A 22,481-nucleotide genomic window follows, 5' to 3' on the forward strand; every position below is an offset into this window, starting at 1 on the left:
CAGTTATCATTGTACAGTAGTGCTGCTACTGTGTACTTTTGAGTCCTTAAATGTAAACATCTCACATCACTTCAATGAAACGTTACTAAATATAAGTGAAACAATGAGGCAGTGTAGATTATTGTTGATTTTGTTTTACTGTAAACTTATTGTATCACAGTGAAGAAAATGGAGAGGTCTAATCACCTAAACGGCAAGACAGATGTTATTCCAGTCACATAATGAGCTTACTTTGTCCTCTAGTTCTTCCAAGTTTGGACTGGAGTTCTTCATTTTAATCCTAAAGTAAACAAACTTTAAACTTAGCATACTCAGTATTGCTTACTTATTGGAGCTCAGCTCTTGTTTGCACTGTCAATCACATCTGTTTAATCAGTTAGCAGACCAGAAGGAATAACTGAGCAAAGAACGGAAGAAACAAAGGTTTCAAAGCTTCAGTGGCAGGAAAATAAACCAGCAGAAACGGCAGCATTTATACCATGCAACAACTGTAGTACCACCGCAGGGTTTTGAGCAAACCTGATAGTGTCAAAAATTTGAGTACAAGAAATTATACTGCCTCACGGCAGTTGGCTAGTAGTTAAGATTTATTCTGTTAAAACCCTAAATGTGCGTTGTAATGTTTCTAAAGTTGTGTATTCTTGCTGAAAAAATGTACAGTGGGAGAGAGATCGATACTGAAATCTTTCAGAAGTGATTAACAACAAAGATATGAGATAATCTGAGGAAGCACAAAAGAGGTTTAAGTGGTATTCAACCTGCACATCCAGAGATTGTCAATTTTCTTTGAATTTCATTTTCATTCTTTTATTTACATCAGTGTTTTAATTACCAGAAGGAGAAAAAATCATCATATTCAGGAAAACATTTTCACCATGAATCATTCCTGTTCTGTGGCCAGCAACCACTAGCCTACATTTTTCATAGTCTGAAAGCTTAATGTGTAGTCGAGACAAATAATTAAATGATTAATTATTTATGGTTTAAAATTGTGCAAGTGATGGACAGTGACTCCCACTGGTAATAGCATGTGATCTGTATCTGGATGTCTTATCTGTATCAGGAAAAAACATTTATACAGTTTGGACACTCAACAAGCTGAAAGGTCATACAATTCCACCTCTTCCTGTTATCTCAAGCTGCCCTTCCTCTGCGAAGGAAGAATAAGTAGAGCCCATCAGGTGACTCTCTAGGGACATCTACGACATGCAAGATCAGCTTGATCTAGCAAGCTTCTCCACTGGCCCTGATTATCTTCCTACAGTGTAGGTCTGGTCAATCCAGCATTTAAAATAGTGACATTTACAATTTACAAAGTAATTTCACTCCAGTGGAATTACTGGGATCAGTGGATCCTCTCACAGAGACTGAAACCTTTTAGCATCATGTTCAACTTTGGTGAACTTTGACATTTTGTGCTGCTGACCAATAGAAAACCATCTTGACAGTGCTAGGCTTTGAGGGAACGGAGAGATCAAAATGAAATCATATATCATATATCATAGCTTGTTAGCCATGTTGTACCATCAACTTTTATTTAACCTTGCTCCATAAAGGAGGAATTGTGTACAGCTGGTTATGAAGTAGCAGATGATAGTACAAATATGTCTTTTGAATAAGCTATTATTTTCCCATCAGGGACTAGGCTCACAACACTGCTAAATGTCAGCTTACTTGCTAACCATGGATGTATTACGCTAACCGACAGGTAGCAAACTTGCTAATTGGCTTGGTAACTTGAAATGTTCAGTCAAACAAAATGGTTGGGAGGTCAGGTCGGATCAGAGAAAACAGAAAAAAGCTCAGACATCTACTGTGAACCGTAGGCGCTAGCATGTTCCGTGACAGCTAGTTTCTTAGCAGTTAACTTACTAGTTAGCTTGTAGTAGTTTACACAACTAACCTTGCAAGTTGCTAGAGCCACATATTTCGTGAATACTTCACCTCTCTCCTTACAAGGCTCTAGAAGCAATGCTGCTCTATTGGCTAGTCAGCCAGCTCAGCCTACATAATTTGCATATTTATATCCAATCACAATGTACACTAAAAATAACAAGAGCCTATACTAATACATGGTGTTAATAGATGAAGTATCCAGATACAGATTGCTGGTTAATACTGGTTCAAAGATTCAGGATTTGAGGCCGATGTGTCTCTCATTTTTGTCTTATAGGAACTGCTCACATTCTACCCCAGGATGGAGAATTGAACAAGTGTTATACGAGGCTATAATACTCCACCATAAAGCTTTTTATTCCAGAACCCCTTGTATCACCTTCTGAAAGGAACAAAATCCTAATTTTGAAGAACATCTATTTGAAATGTGAAACCACTGAGGCTGAGCTGTCAGTCTGTAATAAGATCACAGTAATCTGAGCTGTGATATAACATGAGAGCAGTCTTTACTTTCAAATGACTGATATCTGTTGATTAATAATTAGACCTTTCAGATGATCTGCCGCTTTTTCTTCTTGCCTGTGATCTTCTTTACCACTCTTCTTCCTCCTTTTCTTCCTTCTTGTCTTCTCCACATTTTTTCCGTTCCTTATCTGCTCATCTCATCTGCCATTTGCTCATTTCGTCTTTCTTTGGTTCACCTGCTTTGCTCGTCCCCTGCACCTCCCCTCCACCTCCCCCTGTCGTCCTTTGTCCTCGTCCTTGCTTCCCCTCCCTCCCTCCCTCCCTGTCCCCTGAATGACCTGTTAACAGAGGCCACTCCCACTCAGTATAGACCCGCCCACACACCTCCTCCTCCTCGCCCTCCCCCTGCTCCTCCTGCTCCGTCTGGCACCCCTTTGACTTACTCCTCCTCCTTTGATCCCCCACCAGTGTCCCCCAGCCCAGGCGTTGTCCTCCCCTCTGCCCCCCGCGACCTGGTCCCTGTCCTAGTGTCCAGTCGATTTGTCCGACTCAGCTGGCGCCCCCCAGAGGAGACCGGAGGAGCTGTGCAGACCTACGGTGTTTATTACTCCCAGGATGGAGTCGAGAGGTACGACGGGATTTTTTTTCTTTATCTGTTTGATCTGACATGGTTTCTGAATCCTTCCTCTAAGGCAGTGGTTCCCAACTGGGGGTCAGAACATGATTTGTTTTCTTTTTCAGACGTTTGTGTAATATTTGTTTTTGTCTTGTTAGTTACTGAATAATTTTACTCCTTTGGGCCTCTAGAGAAAATAAAACAATCTGAGAAGGAAGAATCACTTTTTAGTCGATGACCACTATACCCATTGACATATGCGACCGGTGATGAGAGTCACAAGTAGAGGTATGGTTGTGTCGGGGGTTTACAAGCCAAAACAGTTGGGGACCACTGCTCTGTGGTTATATAAAAACTGTGATGCTTCTAACTTCAAATAGTTAGATGAACACTTGTTTTTGAATTATAAATGCATTGGCCCATGTATAAATGCACATAAAGGAACACATGAGAAATGCTTTTAATTTCTAGACTGCACATGATGGCTCACAAACTCATGCTGCTGACCTCTAAACAAACCCATGTTGTGACCTTTAAAAGTACATACGTTGACCTCTAAAACAACATACAAAGAGATGTGTTTTTACATCAGTCTGTACAGGACGTCAGTTGCATAAGGATGACTTCTGCATGTACCTAAAAGTACATGTTGGGAAACGGGATCCACAACATCAACAGACTAAAGGCACATCAGAAGCATGGTGTTGAGTTAGAGGTGTTAAAGAGCAAAAAAGATCATCTGAATTTGATAGTCTCAGAGAAATTCCTCCACTGTGATGGATTCACTTGTTAGACTTTATGTAGCATCAATTCATTATGCCTTTCACCAAAGAAAGATACAATGAAATGAACTCTAAAAACCAAATACAAACATGAAGTAAACATCATGTCAAGTTTGCATTTTTGCTAACCCTTTTCAAATGCATGTTGTTCAACGTGGAATATTTGGATGTAGGTTTTTAGTCATTTCTGTACAGTAGGTAAATAAATTCATTGTTTGCTATTTTTGCATGAAAAATCACTTGAATGATCAAAACAGTTTCTGATTATTTATTGATAATTGACTAATAAGCTAATTGATTAAAAAATAATTGTTTAAACTCAAATGTTGTATACCTGCCCAGTTTAGTTAAGATGATTTGCAATGCATTATAATTTAAAAGTTCTTCAGGTGTTTTGTACATAGAAATGTCAAATTGTAAAGTAACTAGCAACATTAGCACTCAGGTGAATGTATGGGAGTACAACAAACAAAATTACCCCAACATGTAGAAGAGTAGAAGTATAAACTGTCATGAAATTTAAATTCTCAAGCAAATTACAGATACCTCAGATTTGTCCATTCCACCACGGCTGAAGTTGACATGATTTTGTGTACTCTGTATGTCTGCACAAAATTTCCTGGCAATCCCTCCAAAAGATGTTGAGATATTTAGGTCTGGTCAAAAGTGCAGGACTGACTTACCAGCATTGCCATCCATAGAGCAATGATGAACCTATATTGTAGACTTGAGGGTGTGTGATCCCAAGGTCCTACTTTAGGACTGTAGTTCTATAGAAACAGGAAGCTTCACGTTGCTCACTTTCAAAGGGACAAAGGCCTGATGGTGTAGAGTTGTATACTAACAGTTTCCTGAAGACAACACATCTCCCCTGCTTTATATTCACAGCTCTGCTGCACACAGCAGTTAGAACATTTAGTAGAAAATGTCTGGGTGACATATTGGCGAGTCCCCTGCTGATGTTAAATGGTAACCTCTGACAGTCGGGGCTACAGCTGAAGGCTTTCACTTCCAGGCCTTTAAGCTTTGTTACCTCAGGGACAAACTGGCCTGCAGTGCTTCAGGGCTCTGAACAGTACACTGGACCAAAAAAAACCACTGAGGTTTCATCATGAAACAATATGACAGAGAGATTCTGTCAGTCCTAATGACTTACAGAAGGAACAGAGGCAGAGGTTTTGTCAGTTCTAATGACTTTGAGAAAAATACAGAGATGGGTTTTGTCAGCACTAATAACTTGCAGAAAACTAGAGAGGAGGGAGGGAAGAAAAGCACTGAGAGAGAAAACAATGAAAGATTACAGGAGAAAGGGAGATGCCAAGATAGTGAGAGAATTTTTTTGTCATTTGTAATGACTTCAAGGAAATATGTTCCCAGTAAAACAAAGAAAAGGAAAGAGAGATCAGGATAGAAAAATGGAAATAGAAGGAAAGCAAAAAGAATTAGATGGACAAAAAAAAGTCGCAACATGTCCCAGCTTACCAGATGTTATTATTTTCAGAATATGTTAGGATGGTCATAAATGCCATCATTTTGCATGTTAGTGATACTATACCTATTCTGGGCCTGTTTTTGTGAAAAAACATTTTTATGCAATTTGTAGTTTTTTCATATTAAAAAAAAATCACTGAATCAAACAGAACACACACAAGGTTGGCTTTCATTTTGTTCACTTCAAAGTAGATTTTTTTCTGATTTTCACCTGTGATAAAACAAGCTCAGCCTGTCACAGCATGTAATGTCAATCATGGTGAGCTAGATGACAATGTACAATAACAATAATGGCCTTATTGTTCACATCACACAGCAGCCGACGCTGATGATAACGTTCCTATAAACTACACCAGATATTGGCAAGATGAGAACACACGTTCTTAGAAATTGATGCTGTCAGTCCACTGAGGTGCACAGGTATTGCACAGGTGCACACATTGCCTTCAGCCTGTGACAGGAAGTAGTTTAACTATTTACTTGATAATAAGGTGGACAAGTTGTTGGTTCCCCACAGCTTTGGTCTCTCTGGATTTAATGACTGTAGGCTAGATTTCCCCAAGACTACAGAGTCTTGCAATAGTGGGTCCTAGTGGCCATATGAAGATAATGTAAAAGCAAGAATTTTAAAAATGTTGACATTGCATATAAAACAAGACTAAGCGTCTACAGCCGTGCTAGCAGCTCTTTGAGGCTGGATCTCGGCACAGCGGTTCTTTGTGCTGAATGCCCAATATCAACATACTATCACAGTCACAATGACAATGCTGACATTCAGGTGTTTAGCAGTTTTAATCTTTACCACGTTCACTATCTTAGTTTAGCATGGTAGCTTGCTAATATCTGCAAATAAGACTAAACACGAATTACAGCTGAGGCTGATGGGAATGTCATTGGTTTTGCAGGTATTTGGTCATAAACCCAAGTGTTGGACGCATTAACATTTTAAATGGTGCACATTTTTAATCATACAATCAGTCCAGGAAGGCATTCACAAACACATGCCAGTGTCAAGGCTAAAAACATTGCCACTCAACCGAATCCAGGGTTATGTAGAATTGTCCAATATTGACATTGTTGCCTGGTGACAGATCTTGTCCACGTGCATCGCCGTCATCTAGTCCTCTCATCAGTGTAGATGTAAAAACATTTGATGTGTCAATTTCACCACTAAATATTTTGTATTTAAACGAGGCTCTAATAATATAAAACAAAAAAATGATCATATTTATATTTTCGGTGTATGTCATTTGAGATTTTGACTCCAATCATGCTTCCGCACAGACTCCATAGTGCCATTGAGTTGCTGATTGAGCTGTAGCCTACATTTGTTTGTTTCCTTAGCCTGAATCTGCACCACAAAGAGGCATGCTTTATTAGCTCTTCACAGTTCCTGTTTGCACTGCAACCATGGCAATGGACAACAGTCACCATTACTTTGATTCTGAAGAGAAAACATGTTAATGTGATGATTATAAGGCAATCTTCCTCTCAAACAGAGCAAATATTGGAAGAAACACCAGAAAGATGAGAGGGAATGAGTAAAAATATAAGCAGCGGGTCATTTGTTTTTGAGTGGACTGCCCTCAGACTTTGGCCTTTGAAGGGCAAACAGATTTCACACTGTGTGACAGAACCAGACCTGCTGGTTAACTCGACATCCAGCTCAGCCAGTCTGCCTTTAACTCAGCAGTTCAGAGGAAAATATGGATTGAAAAACTCTGAGAACTCTGCTCACCTCTTATATTTTCTTTAACCTTTGTGTCTCACTGATGCTGCTGCTGATATTGTTTGATTTGTACCCCTGTCAGTACATACTACTTTGATCCAAAGACCTGGGCACCTAACAGCTTGATTGACATGAAATTACTGTAGACATCTGTGGTCTGCAGATGATGAATCCTGATGATTCTAAAAAACTCCTGACAAAATGTCCCAAGAAATTCACTACATTTCCAAACAGTTTTTTAATGGGAGGAGGATTGGGATTATTTTATGGATTGCAATTTTTTAAAAGTATTTTTATGTGTCTGTTGCATGGTTTTTGAATGATAATAATGATAATAATGATTCTTGAAGGCTAAAAAGTGACCAAGTAGTGAGAAAAACTTCCATTAATTTGTAACTTCAATTATGGTGAAAACTCACAGTTGGCTGGGTTTTGTTGAGATAGCTCAAACCAGGCCACCCATTAATGGACTGTATCATTCTCAGTGGTCTTGAGTGGAATTTGTGCATGCATAAAGAGGTTTTTTTAATGGGTTAAAGCCCCATAAAAACCGGATTTGTTACATGGTAAAAAATTATGGGTTAATAAACCCCCAGAAATGACAAAATAGTGCAAAATTATTCATGTTATTGTCTATTTGCACTTGTGTGTTATGTGTAAATGGTTTAAGAAAGCAGTGGTATTGTTTAAAAATCACACAGAATAACCCTTAAAACAAAAAATACCTGGTCAACCCTGTAGCTCTTAGACAGTAATAATGTTTCCCTGATGTTGTACCTTAATTGAAAAATTAAAGGAATTTTAAGGTAAATCTTTATAGGTGCTTTATGGGTATTGGTAAATTTTGAGAGGTTTTTACTCATAAAAACAATCCCTAATTCATGCAAGAAAAAAAAGACACAAATGAAGATACAGGTTTGGAGTTGCTGGAAGTTTATTCTCTTTTGATGGACATAGCCTAGTAGTTCCTGCTCGCTTGCTGTCTTTCTGTTCAGCTAGGCTAAACACGTCTGTACCTATCTCTGTACTGGATGCACAAGGATGAAACCGATATCCATCTCCTCATCCGCCACTGAATGTCCGGTGCTGGAACTATTTCCTGGTGAAGAGATTGTGTGCCGCTTCCTGAGGTCTTTTCATCATAGCGATGTTGACATGCTTGGTAACATCATGCCTGTACAGACCAAATCCAAAACCTATGCTCACTGACTGTGTCTGGCAACATTCGCACAAAAGTGTTAGGTGGAGGGATGAACTGCTGTTCTTCAATAAACAGTTCCAGCACGTAACCTGTACTGAACAAACAGACATGAGATTGATATTTATGTCTCATGCTTGGCAAGTGAATAAGAGTATTATCTAAAATAGCAAACAATACCTTTAGGAATCACTCTTTGTTACAATTTTGAAAACCACGAGATGAGCTGAACAGCTATGCACGTTAAACATACTTAGCAGTAATTGTTTTTAATTCCTCAGAGTTTTTTCCACACTATTGTTCCCATCCTCCCTTCCGTCTAAATTAAGCATCACTTACAATCTAGAAACCAAACAGTGTTTGTGGCTCTTTTGCGTTTTCTCACTGTATAAAATCAAGACAAGAGGCTGCAGTGAAAATCGGTGGGAGAAAGATTCTGGTGTGCGGGCAATGTTTTTATCAATTCTTATCCAAGTGGAGCGAAACTCTACCAAAGATGAGATTTTCAATATTGGCCTCTGCACAGTGAACTGAGCAGAAAAAGCCACAGTGTGTATTTGAAGTTGCAGTGGAAATGTGCTATAATGGTTGCGGCACTCTCTTCAGATATTGGGTGATTAGTTGAGAACTGGGAGGTTGCAGAGGTGTCGTAATCTGAAGATTAGCTGCAGTCTCTGAGGGATTAAACAGATTACATCTGATTACAGCTCTGATTATCTGCACTGTTACAAAATAAATCTAGGCTGTCTTTTAAATGCATGTGTGTAAAGTATCACCTCCTAGTTTAAAATTGTTAGGCTTGATGAAAATGTTATAAAATAAGTAAATATAATAAGTAAAATTAACAGAAAATAAATTGTGTAACTGAGCCATGATCACTGATATAATAAAACTTTACATGGGTATTTTTTTATTGAAAGAACACATAGACTAAAATACAATCAAATTAAATAAATATGAAAAAGAGTGTTAATAATAAATAGTTAACAAAAAAAGAGTTAAGTGTATTTTTTTTGTGTTTTCCTGTGTCAGGGAGCGGTCAGTGAATGTGTCTGAGCCTGAGTCTTTGGAGCTGACTGTTTCCAACCTGAAGCCAGAGGAGAGCTACAGCTTCAGAGTCATCGCTTACAATGACGCAGGACCGGGAGAGAGCTCCGCCCCCCTGAGGATCACCACCAAGCCTGACCGTGAGACACGAACACATACACACAAATCCTTGTTTTTCATATACAAACCCGTACTCTAAACTGTGTTCTGTGTTTTGTGTATCATGTTCATGCATAGCATGGTATGTATACTATATTTACCAGAATATAAAACAGCCCTGATTATAAAATCACCCCCTCTTATTCCAACACCTCTTTTTCGAAATATGCTTTTTGAATTTAAGAGATATGTTTTTAGATCAGTTATGTTCGGAAAGAGAAAAAAGTCCTCATCCTTAAAACCCTCTCCCTCAAAACATACAACAGTTTTATTAAAGCAGAACGTAATTCCTCATCCTTTTTATCATTCACATACATACACTCTCCCGTCAGGCCATTGGAAGTGGTCTGAATGATTTCCTCGAGCTGTTAGCAGCATTTCTACACTCTTTTTGACATTTTGTGACACTGGTAACTGTTGGGAGCATGACAGATGACTTGGCCCCTGGTCTGTTTCTATACTAAAGACATAAACAGACACTTTGGACCCATTTTCAGTTGTCAGGAATTTATTCCCTCTGTGGCGGTAAAACATTTTACATGGGCCATGAGGTGGACTAACCCTAATAGACACTAGACACAGACATGAGGAAACTGGCTGGCTTAGCGACATTAAGGCTAAAAAAAGGAACACATCACCAAATTTACACATGAAGTTCAGTTTTCCAAAGAGGGAGTTTTCCAAAGTCTGAAAAAATGCCCCTGGTGATTTCATCTTGTAGGATCCAGTGTTTTTGGACCTTGACTCATTCTAGTGACTCAAAAATTGAATATCTCAGCCTTTGCTGCCTTAATTTTCATTTTTTACGTGTCTCTTGTGAGTCTCTGAACGTTATGGAAGTCCAACACTAGACCACTGGAGTACCCCTTTAATGTGAATGGCTCACTCTGTAGAGCAGGGACACTCTCATTCAAAGAGGACATCTCTTGCGAGGCTGAAGATATCTAGCCCTTGAAAAAAGCACACCCCCCACTTTTTCAAATGTAATATCCATAAAAAATACTGTCATATATTCAGGCCATATATAACCCTAAGGACAACTTGAAAATCTCTAGACTCTGGCTGGGATAAAAGGGGCTAGTCACTGTGGTAATTGTATTACTGTAGATGTAGTAGTAGTATCAGTATTTGTGAGTGTGTGTGAGCATTGTGTTGTCCCCATGTTTCTACAGTCCAGGTTCCCAGCAGGGTGGAGTCTCTCCGAGCGGACGCTCGGTCTCCCAACTCTGTCCAGGTGAGCTGGGAGCCTCCCAGCCAACCAAACGGCCCCATCCTGGGCTACAGACTACTGTGGACCGAGAGCCCGTCCGGCAAGGAACAGGTCAGCACCACCACAGATGTAGTACCACCTTTCATAACATGAGTTGTTATATGGAGGTTATTTAAATGTAATAAAATAATGAGCTCCAACTTCCTGACGTGTAATCGCTGCTGTGTGTTTGTGTTCAGAGTGTGGACTGGAATGGACTGAACTACAAAATGGAGGGACTCAATAAATTCACAGAGTACACAGTTCGGGTTTTGGCAATCAACCGCTATGGACCGGGCACTGCCTCAGAGTCTGTCAGCGTCACCACCCAATCAGATGGTGAGTTCTACCTCAACATCTCCTCATTTATCCAGTGTGGCAGCTTGATATGAAAATGTTATCAGGTTGAACCACTTTGGTTCGATTAGTTCCTGCATGTAAATGATTGAAACTTTACGATGCAAGCCTGGTTTACAAAACTGGTCACTGCAGACAACTGAGGCTTCAGTGTGGGCGTGTGTTTACACTGTGCATAGCAATGCATATGTCTACACAATGTGCATAGAGCGAGGAGAGGAGGGTTAGCAGGGGTGCAGCCACTCGGTTTCCCCCCAGGACCCCCGAACAAGTTAATCCAGCCCTGATGTGATTACTTGATCAAGTTCCAGTCACTCTAAATTAATTCCAGATAATGAAGTCTTGGCTATGCTAGTTAAGAAATACTTAATGTACTGCATGTAGGTCTTTCTTCCTACATGCAGTGTTTTTTTTTTTGGGGGGGGGGTTTACATGTTTTTGGAAATTGTTTCCTGAGTACGATAAAAAATGTCTAACTAATAGACTTGCAATTATACTTTCCTGACACATCTTGCATTATGGTCTTAGTTTTTTAATGTAAATATTATGCATGGAGGGAAATAAAGCAGGTGCCTTACATCTAAGTTGATGGCAAAGTATACACTATTACACGCTGTTAAATTTATTTTAAAAATCCAATATAGTATGAGCATAGTGTGAGCATTTTTCTTTCAAGCACTGCCAAAATATGAAACCAATTTTATGGTTACATAATGTTATATCATGTTATGTTATGGTTATATACAGACATAGAGCCAGACTATTTCCACACCAGATTTCCATGAAAAGTGAAAGTTAAAGATAATAACGTGTTGCAAACCCCCCCAAGGACTTCTTTAGCTACATCACACTGACAGTAATGGTGCCATTTCAGTGAGTTTGTCCTGAAAGTCCATGCTTGTTTAAACAACAACATATTCACTGGATGTCTAAACCAAGTTTATATAAGTGATTGATGCAATGACTAAAATATTTCATTTAACGGCAGTAATACTGAGATAAAATCAGTACAAATGATCACAAAAACAAACAAGGGCAACTAATGAACAGGCTGCTGATATTTCAAAATACACGGCGTCCGGAAAGCACTGTAAAAGTGTACTGAGAGTGTTTCTGATGTTTGCAGTCTCACTGGTTTGAACTGGTCCCAGTTTGAAGCTCTGCAGCTGTTCATTCAAATGTGGAAAACTGCTGGACCAGGTGCTGCCTATTACCTCACACTGTGTGTGTGTGTGTGTGTGTGTGTGTGTGTGTGTGTGTGTGTGTGTGTGTGTGTGTGTGTGTGTGTGTGTGTTTGTGTGTGTGCATGTACGTGTGTGTGTGTGTGTGTGTGTGTGTGTGTGTGTGTGTGTGTGTGTGTGTGTGTCTGTAGACATGAACTCTCTCTCTCACTCTCTCCTGCTGTCAGTGGTTTCATTAGGGGACTCGGGGGTCTTTAATTAAGCAGGGAGAGGAGGAGAGACCTGCTTCATTTTAGCCTCTCAGTCTGACACAGTAATGGAGTCCACACTCTCTCTCTCTCTCTCTCTCCCTCTCTCTCTCTCTCTCACACACACACACAAACAGAAAATTCAGTATTCAAGTTTGTTGTGGTGTGGGACAGAAAAGGGAGAGAAACATTCACTAATGATAAAAACATTCAGCGATAAAACTCGAGCAGAAACCACTTACTGAACATGTTATGTAAGTGTAAGCAAAGCTGAGTGTGTCAGGCTAAAACACTTGTCAATCAAGCAAACATACATCACATATAGCCCTTCTTTAGCCTTACAGGCTCAACAAGCAGGCTTTCACCATATCAAATTACAGATACACTGACATACTGATACAGTAACTGAAGGTATCTGGTCTCAATAAACCTAACACAGTAAGATAACACTGCAATGCAGCTGGGTCTAAGTGCGTTTCCAACCGCTTGATTTTAACCACATTTTCGAATTGCACATAAAGAAAAAACCTCAAAATGTCACAAAACTGTTTTTACGCCTGGCTGAGGTGGCGACATTGGGAAATTGATGAAGCAAGCTTGCCATGGAAACAGACTTACCAGATAAATCCTGACATACATAAAGCACGTGACATCAAGGTCGGCCCGAGCTTCCGTTCCATCTTGGTGATGGAAAGCTCAGATCTGTGTGGAGCGATGAGGAGACAGTAACCTTCCTCACATGAATACATGACACAAACACAAGTGGGACTTCTCCATCATGTTTTACTTTCAAAGTCTGCCGACCCACCCGACGCAGACTCAGGTGACATCACTCGAGGACATTTATCAGACTTCACACAGACCCCCCTGGAGACACTACAGGATTTATACTACTTTTTTTTCCCACTCATGCAGCAGTATTCCCCAACACCTGGAAACACACTCTGATGTGTCACATTGGCGGAGTTCCCCTTTAAGTCGCACATTAACAGTTGGATCAGTTAGGGAGGGGTTAGAGCCTCCTGTCCTGTAGTTTTTGTTTGGCTGGTGGGTGGGGCTACACTTTGGTTCACATTCAGACCACAGACTGGTCCTTAAATGTCTCCTCTGAATGGGACTTCGGCTCTGACTTCAACATTGTTGACGGGTGCACAGATGGGGATGTTGTCGTTAATAAACTTCCACACATCAGCAGTGAGAGAGAATGGAGGCAATCCTTCCAGCTGCACTCACACCATAAAGCGATCTGAAACACACACACGCACACACACACACACACACACACACACTCACACACACAGATGCAGAGTGGCTGTATTGTGAATCTTCTGGCTGCGTCTCGATGATAACAATGACTTGTGGGCTAATTGAATCCACAATACGACCGACGCACACACACACACACATACACACACACACACACACAAAATGAGCAGCTGAATCAATAGATAAGCTTCTGACAGTTAATCAGGCGTCTGCTTGGACAGACGCAGGGTTCATTCAAACCAAAACACTTTGATTCTCATTTTGAACACCACGGCTTGTCACTGATTGACTGTACAGAACCACACATCTGCTGCCTCTTCATCATCTTTCTATCCATCCTCTTCCTCCTTTTGTTTATTTATCTTCTTCTTCACCATCGCAATTTCTTTCCATTGTTTTTTTCCTTTGTGTTCTTTTGTTTTTATTCCATCATATTTATTTACTTGTTATCTTTATTTTTCTTTTTGTCTTTTACATTCTCTTCTTCATTTTCTTCTTTGTTTTCATTTTTTTTAAACTTCTGTTCCATCTTCTTTATTTTTATCTTCATATTTTCTTTTTCCTTCCCTTTTCAACATTGTCTTCTACTTTGTCTTTGTTTTCTTTAGCTTTGATGATCTTCATTTTCTTCTCTTTCATCTTCTTCACTTCAGTCTTTTCCTTTTCTTTTTCTCTCTTGTCTTTGTTCATGATCTTTTCCTCATATTCTTCCTTATTATCTTTTTTCTTGTTCCTTCTCTTGTTTGTCTTCCCTTCACCTTTCTTTTGCATCACTTTTTGCCGCGATGCTCACGGAGAGTGTCAGTGTTTGTGATTCACAGTCAGTGTGTGCGCGTGTGTGTTATGACACCTGTCATGTTCCCGGCGGTAATCTTGTTTTGTTGCAGTGACACAGTCGGATCACAGAGACTGAACGCCAGCATCAGTCTGTCAGCTTCCTGTCTGTGCTGATCCCATCGTGATGATTGATTGACAGGAGCGATCTGACACCAAAAGGAGTCAGCTCAGCACTCAGCCAGCCCACTGACAATGTAAAAAACTAATAGTGCAACATTATCCCTGAGAGATACAAGCTAACGTTAGCTACTTCCAGGTGGGTTTTAGCTTAGCTTAGCACAAAGACAGGAAGTAGGGAGAAACTATCAGCTAGCTCCACCAAAAGTGAAAAAACCCCACCTTCCATCACCTCTAAAGCTATCTGATTTATTCATGAGGCTGATAATCATCTTTAGATGTAAGATGGTAGACAAGAGGATTCCCAAGACTTGCTCTTTAATGCCTAGGATCTAGTCTACACATGGGGATCACATTAAACATTAGCATGCTTGTTTTCAGAGATCAAAAGAAAGATATATATAATGTGTGTGTGTGTTTGTGTGTGTGTGTGTGTGTGTGTGTGTGTGTGTGTGTGTGTGTGTGTGGGTAATATAGAAGGGGTGTAAACAAAAATGAATACATCGTTTGGATTGCACAGATAATTTAACAAGCTTAATCTTCAATAACTTTCTGCCAGTCTTCAACACATTTGTTGGGCAGTGCGGATAAAGCTTGACTGATGTGGCGCAGGTGTTAAAGTGTGGAGGGAGTTGGTGCCGCTCTGCTAAGAATAGACGTCTCAGAACCACGGCTGCTTCTGAAGCAGCATCACTCCCCTGGCACTTCAGTGATTTTATCAAACTAAGTTCTCTCAGCAAATGCACAGAAATAAAGGAGTTATGTTTAAAATGTAACAAACTCCCAGCCAACAGATGTATTTAAGTCAGCATAAAAAAAACATTTAATGTGGTTAAAGCAGGACCGCCAGTAAACCGGTCTGCAGTGATTTATAAATGTGTATGATTGATTCTGACTGTATCTGCTTTCCTGTATGAAAATCATCTCCTTCAGGTCATTAAATCCCTGCAGCATCTGAAGGCAGCAGGGCACATATGTTGGTAAATCTGCAGCCTCTGATTGGAAAAGTGTTGTGACAGAGAACAGTGCCTTTACACAGGGTCATCCGGTGTGTTTACCTTGATTCAATTATGTGCAAATGACAACAGGCTATTACAGAGTAACCACACACACCTCTACACACATAAGACTGGTTGGTCTGAGCTCAGCGTTCTACCCGCTATGACAGAGACATAAGAGTTGTTTTGAATTTTGCACTGCTGCCTCATCTCCGTGGCTCATTTCTTAACTTCATTATGTGGTGAGTGATTAGTGTAAAAGCCATGAACCAGGTCACTGAATGTGTTCGCATCTTTCCCCGTGGTTTCTGACTGCGCAGAACCTCCGTGAGCGCATAAGCTGTGTTCTGCCTGCCCAAAGAGCGTTTTTTTTCCTCCTTGGATTGCTCCATCCGAAGGAGTATTTCACAGGGGTTGCTCCAGGGAATTACTTTTGCACCCCCATAAACTCGGGTGGCATTTTACAGAAAGATAAATCCTTTTAAAAGTGATAAAGCCCTTTAGATTTATCTTGGGAGCCCTTTGGGGGGTCTCCACCCACATGTTGGCAACCACTTCTCTAATCTAACAGACTCTTAAAAAATGGATTCAGCATGTGTGTTTTTTATTTTTCTAAATCAACAATAAAATTAAACATGTTGGTGAAGCAACATACTACTATGCATAACATTTCAGCAGATTAAGTGCACAGATTGCGTAGCATACTGTATACAACAGTCTAAGGATTTACTGTACATTGATTCAAAATATATAATAAAATAAAAATGTCAAAGTTGGTTCAGTCTTTGACTTGTGAAAAAACTGGTGTTTGATTTCTGTGATATATTTACACTGTTTTATGTTTGTCTCTGCAGTTCCCAGCGCGCCTCCTCAGAACATCACATTGGAGGTTGTCCTGTCCAGGGTGAGTTACATTTTTCTACTTCTGTTCCCTTCTCTCTCTGTCCACATCTCCACACTGCAGCAACAATAAGTTACCTCCGTTCCAGTCATCGTGATAACACACGCACACACACAGTCATTTCCGGACATTTTTAGCTTATTTTAACGACAGACTTTTTGTCACGCTGGTCCCACTGAGACGACCTGAGCTTTTAATTCATAGTGAAGTTTCCTTACATAAACCTTTTAACATTCATGGCTGATTTTCCAGCTTTCTCCACCCTGGAAGTGACTGATGACTGTTTACTTTTGACACACATTTAACTGTGACACTGCCATCAGTCAACAGTTGCTCTCTTGTGATCTGGCCTCATTTTACTGATTGATGCGATCCCCAAATGTGATCCACACACACAAACACATACACAAACACACACACATTTGTGTGTTTGTGTGCATAATTGTTTTTTTTGTTTTTTTTCATATTCCATAGTAATTTCATTTTTCTCTCTTTACTGGGATGAAAATAGTGTAGAGGACCATGCAACATTAGTTGTAGTTCACCCCCTCATGCCCACCACAGAGGACAACTAGGTCAGGAATCCTCTGTCAAGGCCTCTGGCCCACTGTTCAAAAGCTTCTCTTATTTCTAAGTCACAAGCTCAAAAGAGAGGAGTTGAAAAGTTCACTTTCAGCAGTCGTTAAAAATACAACAGAAGAGATCGAGTACATAAATAAATATTTACGAATGGACACAACCCAAAACAGCCAAACAAACCAAAGAACCACTGTAGGCTGTTGATTAGTGGCACAGATATTCGCAAAGGGCAGAGTTGTGGAATTAAACCGTCCCCGACTTTCTCGGTTGCTTGTAACAGCCTGTAGACTGATTTCTATGCAAGGGACTCCGGACGAATTTTCTGGGAAAATCAAAAAGATGGGATGTTCATGCTCGCTCTCGGTTGCCTTGCTTCAATATCTCTCTTCGACTCCCCTACAGCCTAACAAGTGTGCAGCACTAGCTAACGCTAGCTTAGGAATGGAGTCTGCTAACATCAACAAACAACTGGTTCTCAGCACTGAACAAAATGTCTGTTCTTTAGAACCTGTTACTTTATAGATGTTGTGTGCTTTACCTCCAGTCTAACATTACTCATCCCACTCCTATCATCTGTTTATAACTGCTGTAAATTGAGTACGTTTAGGATTATCGTTGTCTCAACACACTGCCAGACACATTGAGTACAGTAACGTTACTTGACAATATGAAAGCTCAATTCTATGATACTGAAACATTAGCGCATCAATTTAGCAAAACGACAGGTGTGATGGAAATTATCACGTTAGTAATGAAATGTGGCAACACATCTTATTATTATTAGTATTTTCTGTCCAGTTCAACTGTTAGCCTTATCATTGCTGAGCCTCTCAGTGAAAGCAAGACAGACAGCGATTGATAAAGCTGGCCGGCTAGCTAACACCGACATATCATATGAATGCAACAAATGCATCATCCAGCGAGAATGGATTAGTTCAATGTCACAAGCTGATAACGATATTACGCTTTATAAATACTGTTTCAAAAAAACCATAACATTAGTCAAAGTGTAGTCTCATATAACCTGACCACAGTCAACAAGTCAAATATACTCAATGGTCTCAAATATAGTTTATAGTCAAACTATAATCGCTTTAGTTACCTCATCTGGCAACATGATGCCCGTCAATCACATTCAGTCTCGTATATGTCACGTCACCATTTTGGCCAATGCCAAGGATGCTCAGCCACAATATGCTGACTGCAGTTAACTTAATGGCCATTCGTCATTAATAACAAGGGGCACATGGTATTGAATTTACTCTTTACCAGTTATTTTAGTAAACAATCAGGGTTACGTTCTATATGTTCTGTCATAGTTGTCTGTTTTCAGGACTTCATTCATGTCATAACAGGGTACTTAAATGTGCACAACAATGCCACCACTCAGACAGGAGCGATCTGGCCGCTAACATAAAGTGAGAGCTCCCTGTAGTAGTCCTGCTGACGCCGCACAATTTATTTTGATCCAGAGGAAATGGGTTTTGGAGATGTGTGTAGATCTGTGTAGAAACAGCTCCTAAATGTGTAAAGAGCCACAGAAAGTCAATTACTGTTTGATTCTGTCGTTGTGTCAGAAAATTTAAATAATTAATGAAGGTATATATTAAATTATGTACCGTACATCTCCAAATTTAGAGGCTACCACTGCAACACGTGTAATCCTACAGCTGACAGCTACAGTTTGCGCAGCAAAACCTGTCCCCTGATCCAATGACCAAACAGTGCCAAGTATGTACTACAGCTTGTCGGGTAGACCAATTTTTGTTGAAGAGTAGCACCGCCAATGAATTTCTGCAAATTCAGTGACAAATACATTGCCTTAAATGCTTCACAAGAATACTTCCACTGTGTCCCACTAAGCGCAGCTGTGGTACGGCTGAAAGTTACCAGTAAACAGTAAAATAAAGCTGATATCTGAGAGAAAGAACAGGAAAAACTCCAAACAACTGAGATTCAATCAAAAAGCAACAAACACACTGAGGTCTGAACACAGACATTATCATTGCTTTGTTTTTTCTGATGCCCCTAGCATTTACCTATTCACCAAATGTGTTTACAGCAACAAGTGCTCCGACTCTGTTATTCTGTCTTCTAACCTCCTGTCTACTCTGGAAGTGGCAACGTGTCACACTGTGTAGATTGACATCAACTTGAAACTACATTTTAGCAAATATCTGACCTGTTTTACAGTCTACAGTGTTAAGGACTGATAGAGCTGGGAGAAAATGACTTTTCTTCTATAGCAGTGTGACAAACAATGGCCGTTATGTAATAAGATCAGTTCTCCAACACAACACTGGGATCAGCTGGTCATGTTTCTGTCGTAACAGTATGGTGACTGGTCACAATGCGTTGGCATTTGGGTTTTATTGAGTAATTATAACATTATGATATCATTAGTGGCCTTAACTGTGAGTTACTACAAATTTCTTTATCCAATACACAGAGTGCACAAAGGAGACTCATTTGAATTGAGTCAAACTATTACACTGCACAGTTCAGTTATTAACACGGGCTCATTATTGTATAGCAAGCTTCCAAATTCCAAATTGTATTGTTAATAAAATATATAGTATATGTTACATAGCTGTTAATAAATATGTTTTAATTCATATTTATAAATCAGCATCCAGACCAACAAAGCAAAAATCATCTGGTTTAGTGAGAATGTAAATATGATTAATAACTGAATGACCTCCGTTATCATAATGATAAGTTAAGTATCAGAGCTCTTGGAAATCTTTCACCATAGAAATATCATGCTGCTGGAACACAAAGTAAACTAGCTGAGCTAGTTGTTAGCTAGTTAATGCTGAGGTAACTTTCTCTAAAGATAATTTTTTAATCTGTGGGGGATGTGGTGTTGTAAGGTCAAATGACCTCCCCATAAATATAAATGCGTGTTCCCAGCTTTGAGATTGCATAGCAGGCTGTAGGAACCGATCAGGGCCGAGCAGCAACAGCATCCGGAAGTTAGGAGACAAAACTGGAGCTGGAATACACATGAAAATGTCTGGATGTCAGGATTTTTCAGAAAGCAGCAGCGGAGAAAATGATCAATGTTTCCAGAGTCATGAACGGCCTATAATTTATGTCCATAAAAAGGAGGGTCAGATTGTCTGTGGAGAGCTGACCTCATTTAGTTTCTGTCTGTTAATTTTACTGCACGTGATTGATAGTTCTCTGTTGATCGGTTCTCAGGTCAGGGCTGATTGATCCGTGATGGCAGAGCTGCGAGACAGTTTAAAGCTTCATGAAACACAGTTAAAAAGGAGGATGGTTTTTCTTAAACATTCTGAGCAGCAGGTATCTAAAACACTGCTGCTCTGATTTCCCTGTAGATGATGACGAGCGAAAAAAAGACGGTTTTTATTCAAGACACAGAGAGACATGTTATCCATTTCCACAGGCTAAAAAATCGACTTGAATGTCAAGAGTGGATGAAGCCGTAGAAGAAGATACAACATATTTTCATGGACATTAAGCTCAATTGACACATAGTCAATGAAAAAAAAATTACGTTTTCTATCATATAAAAACTGTGGACGTCCATGCCAATTGACACAGGGGGGGCAGTCTGGTCAATAGTCAAAAAGCTTCTATTTCTTCTATGTGTCTAAGTCACACACAAAAAAAGGTGTTAACTTGACTTTATTGTCCCTTAAAAGGAAATTTGCTTTGCAGCAGCCATGAAAAATATGACAGAAGATGCGAGTCTCACAATCAGCTCATCATCAGTACCGTCACTGAGGACATCATTAGCCAACAACTCATTTCAGTCTGCCAACTCATGTGGACTGGATTGGATAACTGGAATGGATAACTTCCCCCATAAAAGGAGGATAGACTCTACAGGTGGACGATGGGGTGTAGGTGGGGCTTATAAAATGTCATAGGGAGCTAAACATTATACAATAGCAATATTCTTTGTCTGTGTCTGATAGGATTTCTATTTAAAGGCCAAATGACCTGGAAAAATATGGAACTACAAGCAAGTAGATCAGTATTTTTGGCAGCAGTAGCAGAAGCTGTTGTAATTTTCATCAGTTGGGCCTCATAAAATGTAAATATATAAAAGCATCAGAATTCCACAGCAGAAATGTAATTTTTTTGATGGAAAAATCCATAAAAACTGAATGCGAACTCCGAACTGTGCTGAACGCCTGTAGCATCTTGCTCACAGCTCAATCGCTGCACACACAGTCATGCAGTGTGTGTGTGTGTGTGTGTGTATATGCAGGGGCTTTGGGGGCAGGGGGGCTGAGTCACTTTCTCTGCAGCTTGTCGCTGGAAGAGAAAATGTGATTCCTTCTTGCTTTCTCGTCAAGTTTCTGCTGTCAACCCAACTTTTTAGACAAATCTGACATTTCCTCAACTTTCCTCCAGTCAGTGGAGCGTTACTGTCAGAGTGTGTGTGAGTGTGTTGTTGAATGCTTGGTTGAACACACAGCCAGAGTTTACAGTATGACAATGCAGGGGCTTTTACCCAGAACTCTCCAGAGTCCAGCCAGGGTCACTGTCTCTCTAGCCGTCAGAGGCAGGAGCAGGAGTGGATTCTGGGAACATCCAGCACACTGCAGACTTGTAGTTCTACTTCTGCTCTAAGAATAGCTTCTGTAAGAGAGCGATTAAACCTCCCGACGAGTCTCTGCAGGAATCAGAAGTGTTAGTCTGGAGAACCTGGAGACTCATTTAAACATTAATTAAAAGAACCAGCAGTGATGGGTCCAGCTGAGCTCAGTGTGAAGTGTTCATTTGACTTTTGAGGACATGAAGGTTTCAAAGAGTCCATTATGGAAAGTCTCAGTTAGCATCTCACGATGAGAGCCTGTGCAAGCATGTTTTCACTCCATATATAATACATTCATTTTAATCTCATATACCCGTCTTTCCCTTCCTTATCCATGCATTTCTCACTCATATACATGTATTTTCACTTTCAACGATAAAATGCGGGCATGAAAGTGATTCTGAAAGGATTTCGAAGGATTCTGAAATGCTGGATCAAGGTCTACCTTGGTGTCCGGTCAAGACTAATGAAGGCAGCAGGACGCAACTGTTCTCTGACCTCGTTCTCTCTCTGGTTTCATGAGCAGTCAGTGAAAAATGAAGACATCTGTAAAATGATTCCACTCTGCTGACAGCCTCCCTATCTCCTCAGCAAATCTTGAGGTTGACAGAGTCAAGATAAGGTCTGAATTCTCCATACAGCCTCTCACAAGCAATAGACTCCCTAATCTCCTTTTGTTCACTGCAATGTTAGACGCCATTAAAAATTCATAATATAGCAAGCAGGGTGACCCTTAATACAATTAGTGCAGAAAAGTGCTCTTCCACGGCAGTGTAATAGAAATTCTCCACT

The 22,481-nt window shown here is 40.1% G+C and overlaps 1 protein-coding gene across 1 annotated transcript in view; it reads left to right on the forward strand.

The window, feature by feature from the left end:
• Positions 1 to 22,481, forward strand: part of dcc (DCC netrin 1 receptor) — a 306,576-nt gene that overhangs the window by 188,477 nt on the left and 95,618 nt on the right. The window contains exons 10-14 of the mRNA XM_040158011.1: positions 2,830 to 2,989; positions 9,210 to 9,364; positions 10,556 to 10,704; positions 10,833 to 10,971; positions 16,491 to 16,540. Of these exons, the coding sequence (XP_040013945.1) occupies positions 2,830 to 2,989; positions 9,210 to 9,364; positions 10,556 to 10,704; positions 10,833 to 10,971; positions 16,491 to 16,540 (653 nt within the window). The remainder of the gene's footprint in view (positions 1 to 2,829; positions 2,990 to 9,209; positions 9,365 to 10,555; positions 10,705 to 10,832; positions 10,972 to 16,490; positions 16,541 to 22,481) is intronic.

The sequence above is a fragment of the Xiphias gladius genome, chromosome 20 (assembly GCF_016859285.1).
Source record: "Xiphias gladius isolate SHS-SW01 ecotype Sanya breed wild chromosome 20, ASM1685928v1, whole genome shotgun sequence".
Taxonomy (NCBI): domain Eukaryota; kingdom Metazoa; phylum Chordata; class Actinopteri; order Istiophoriformes; family Xiphiidae; genus Xiphias; species Xiphias gladius.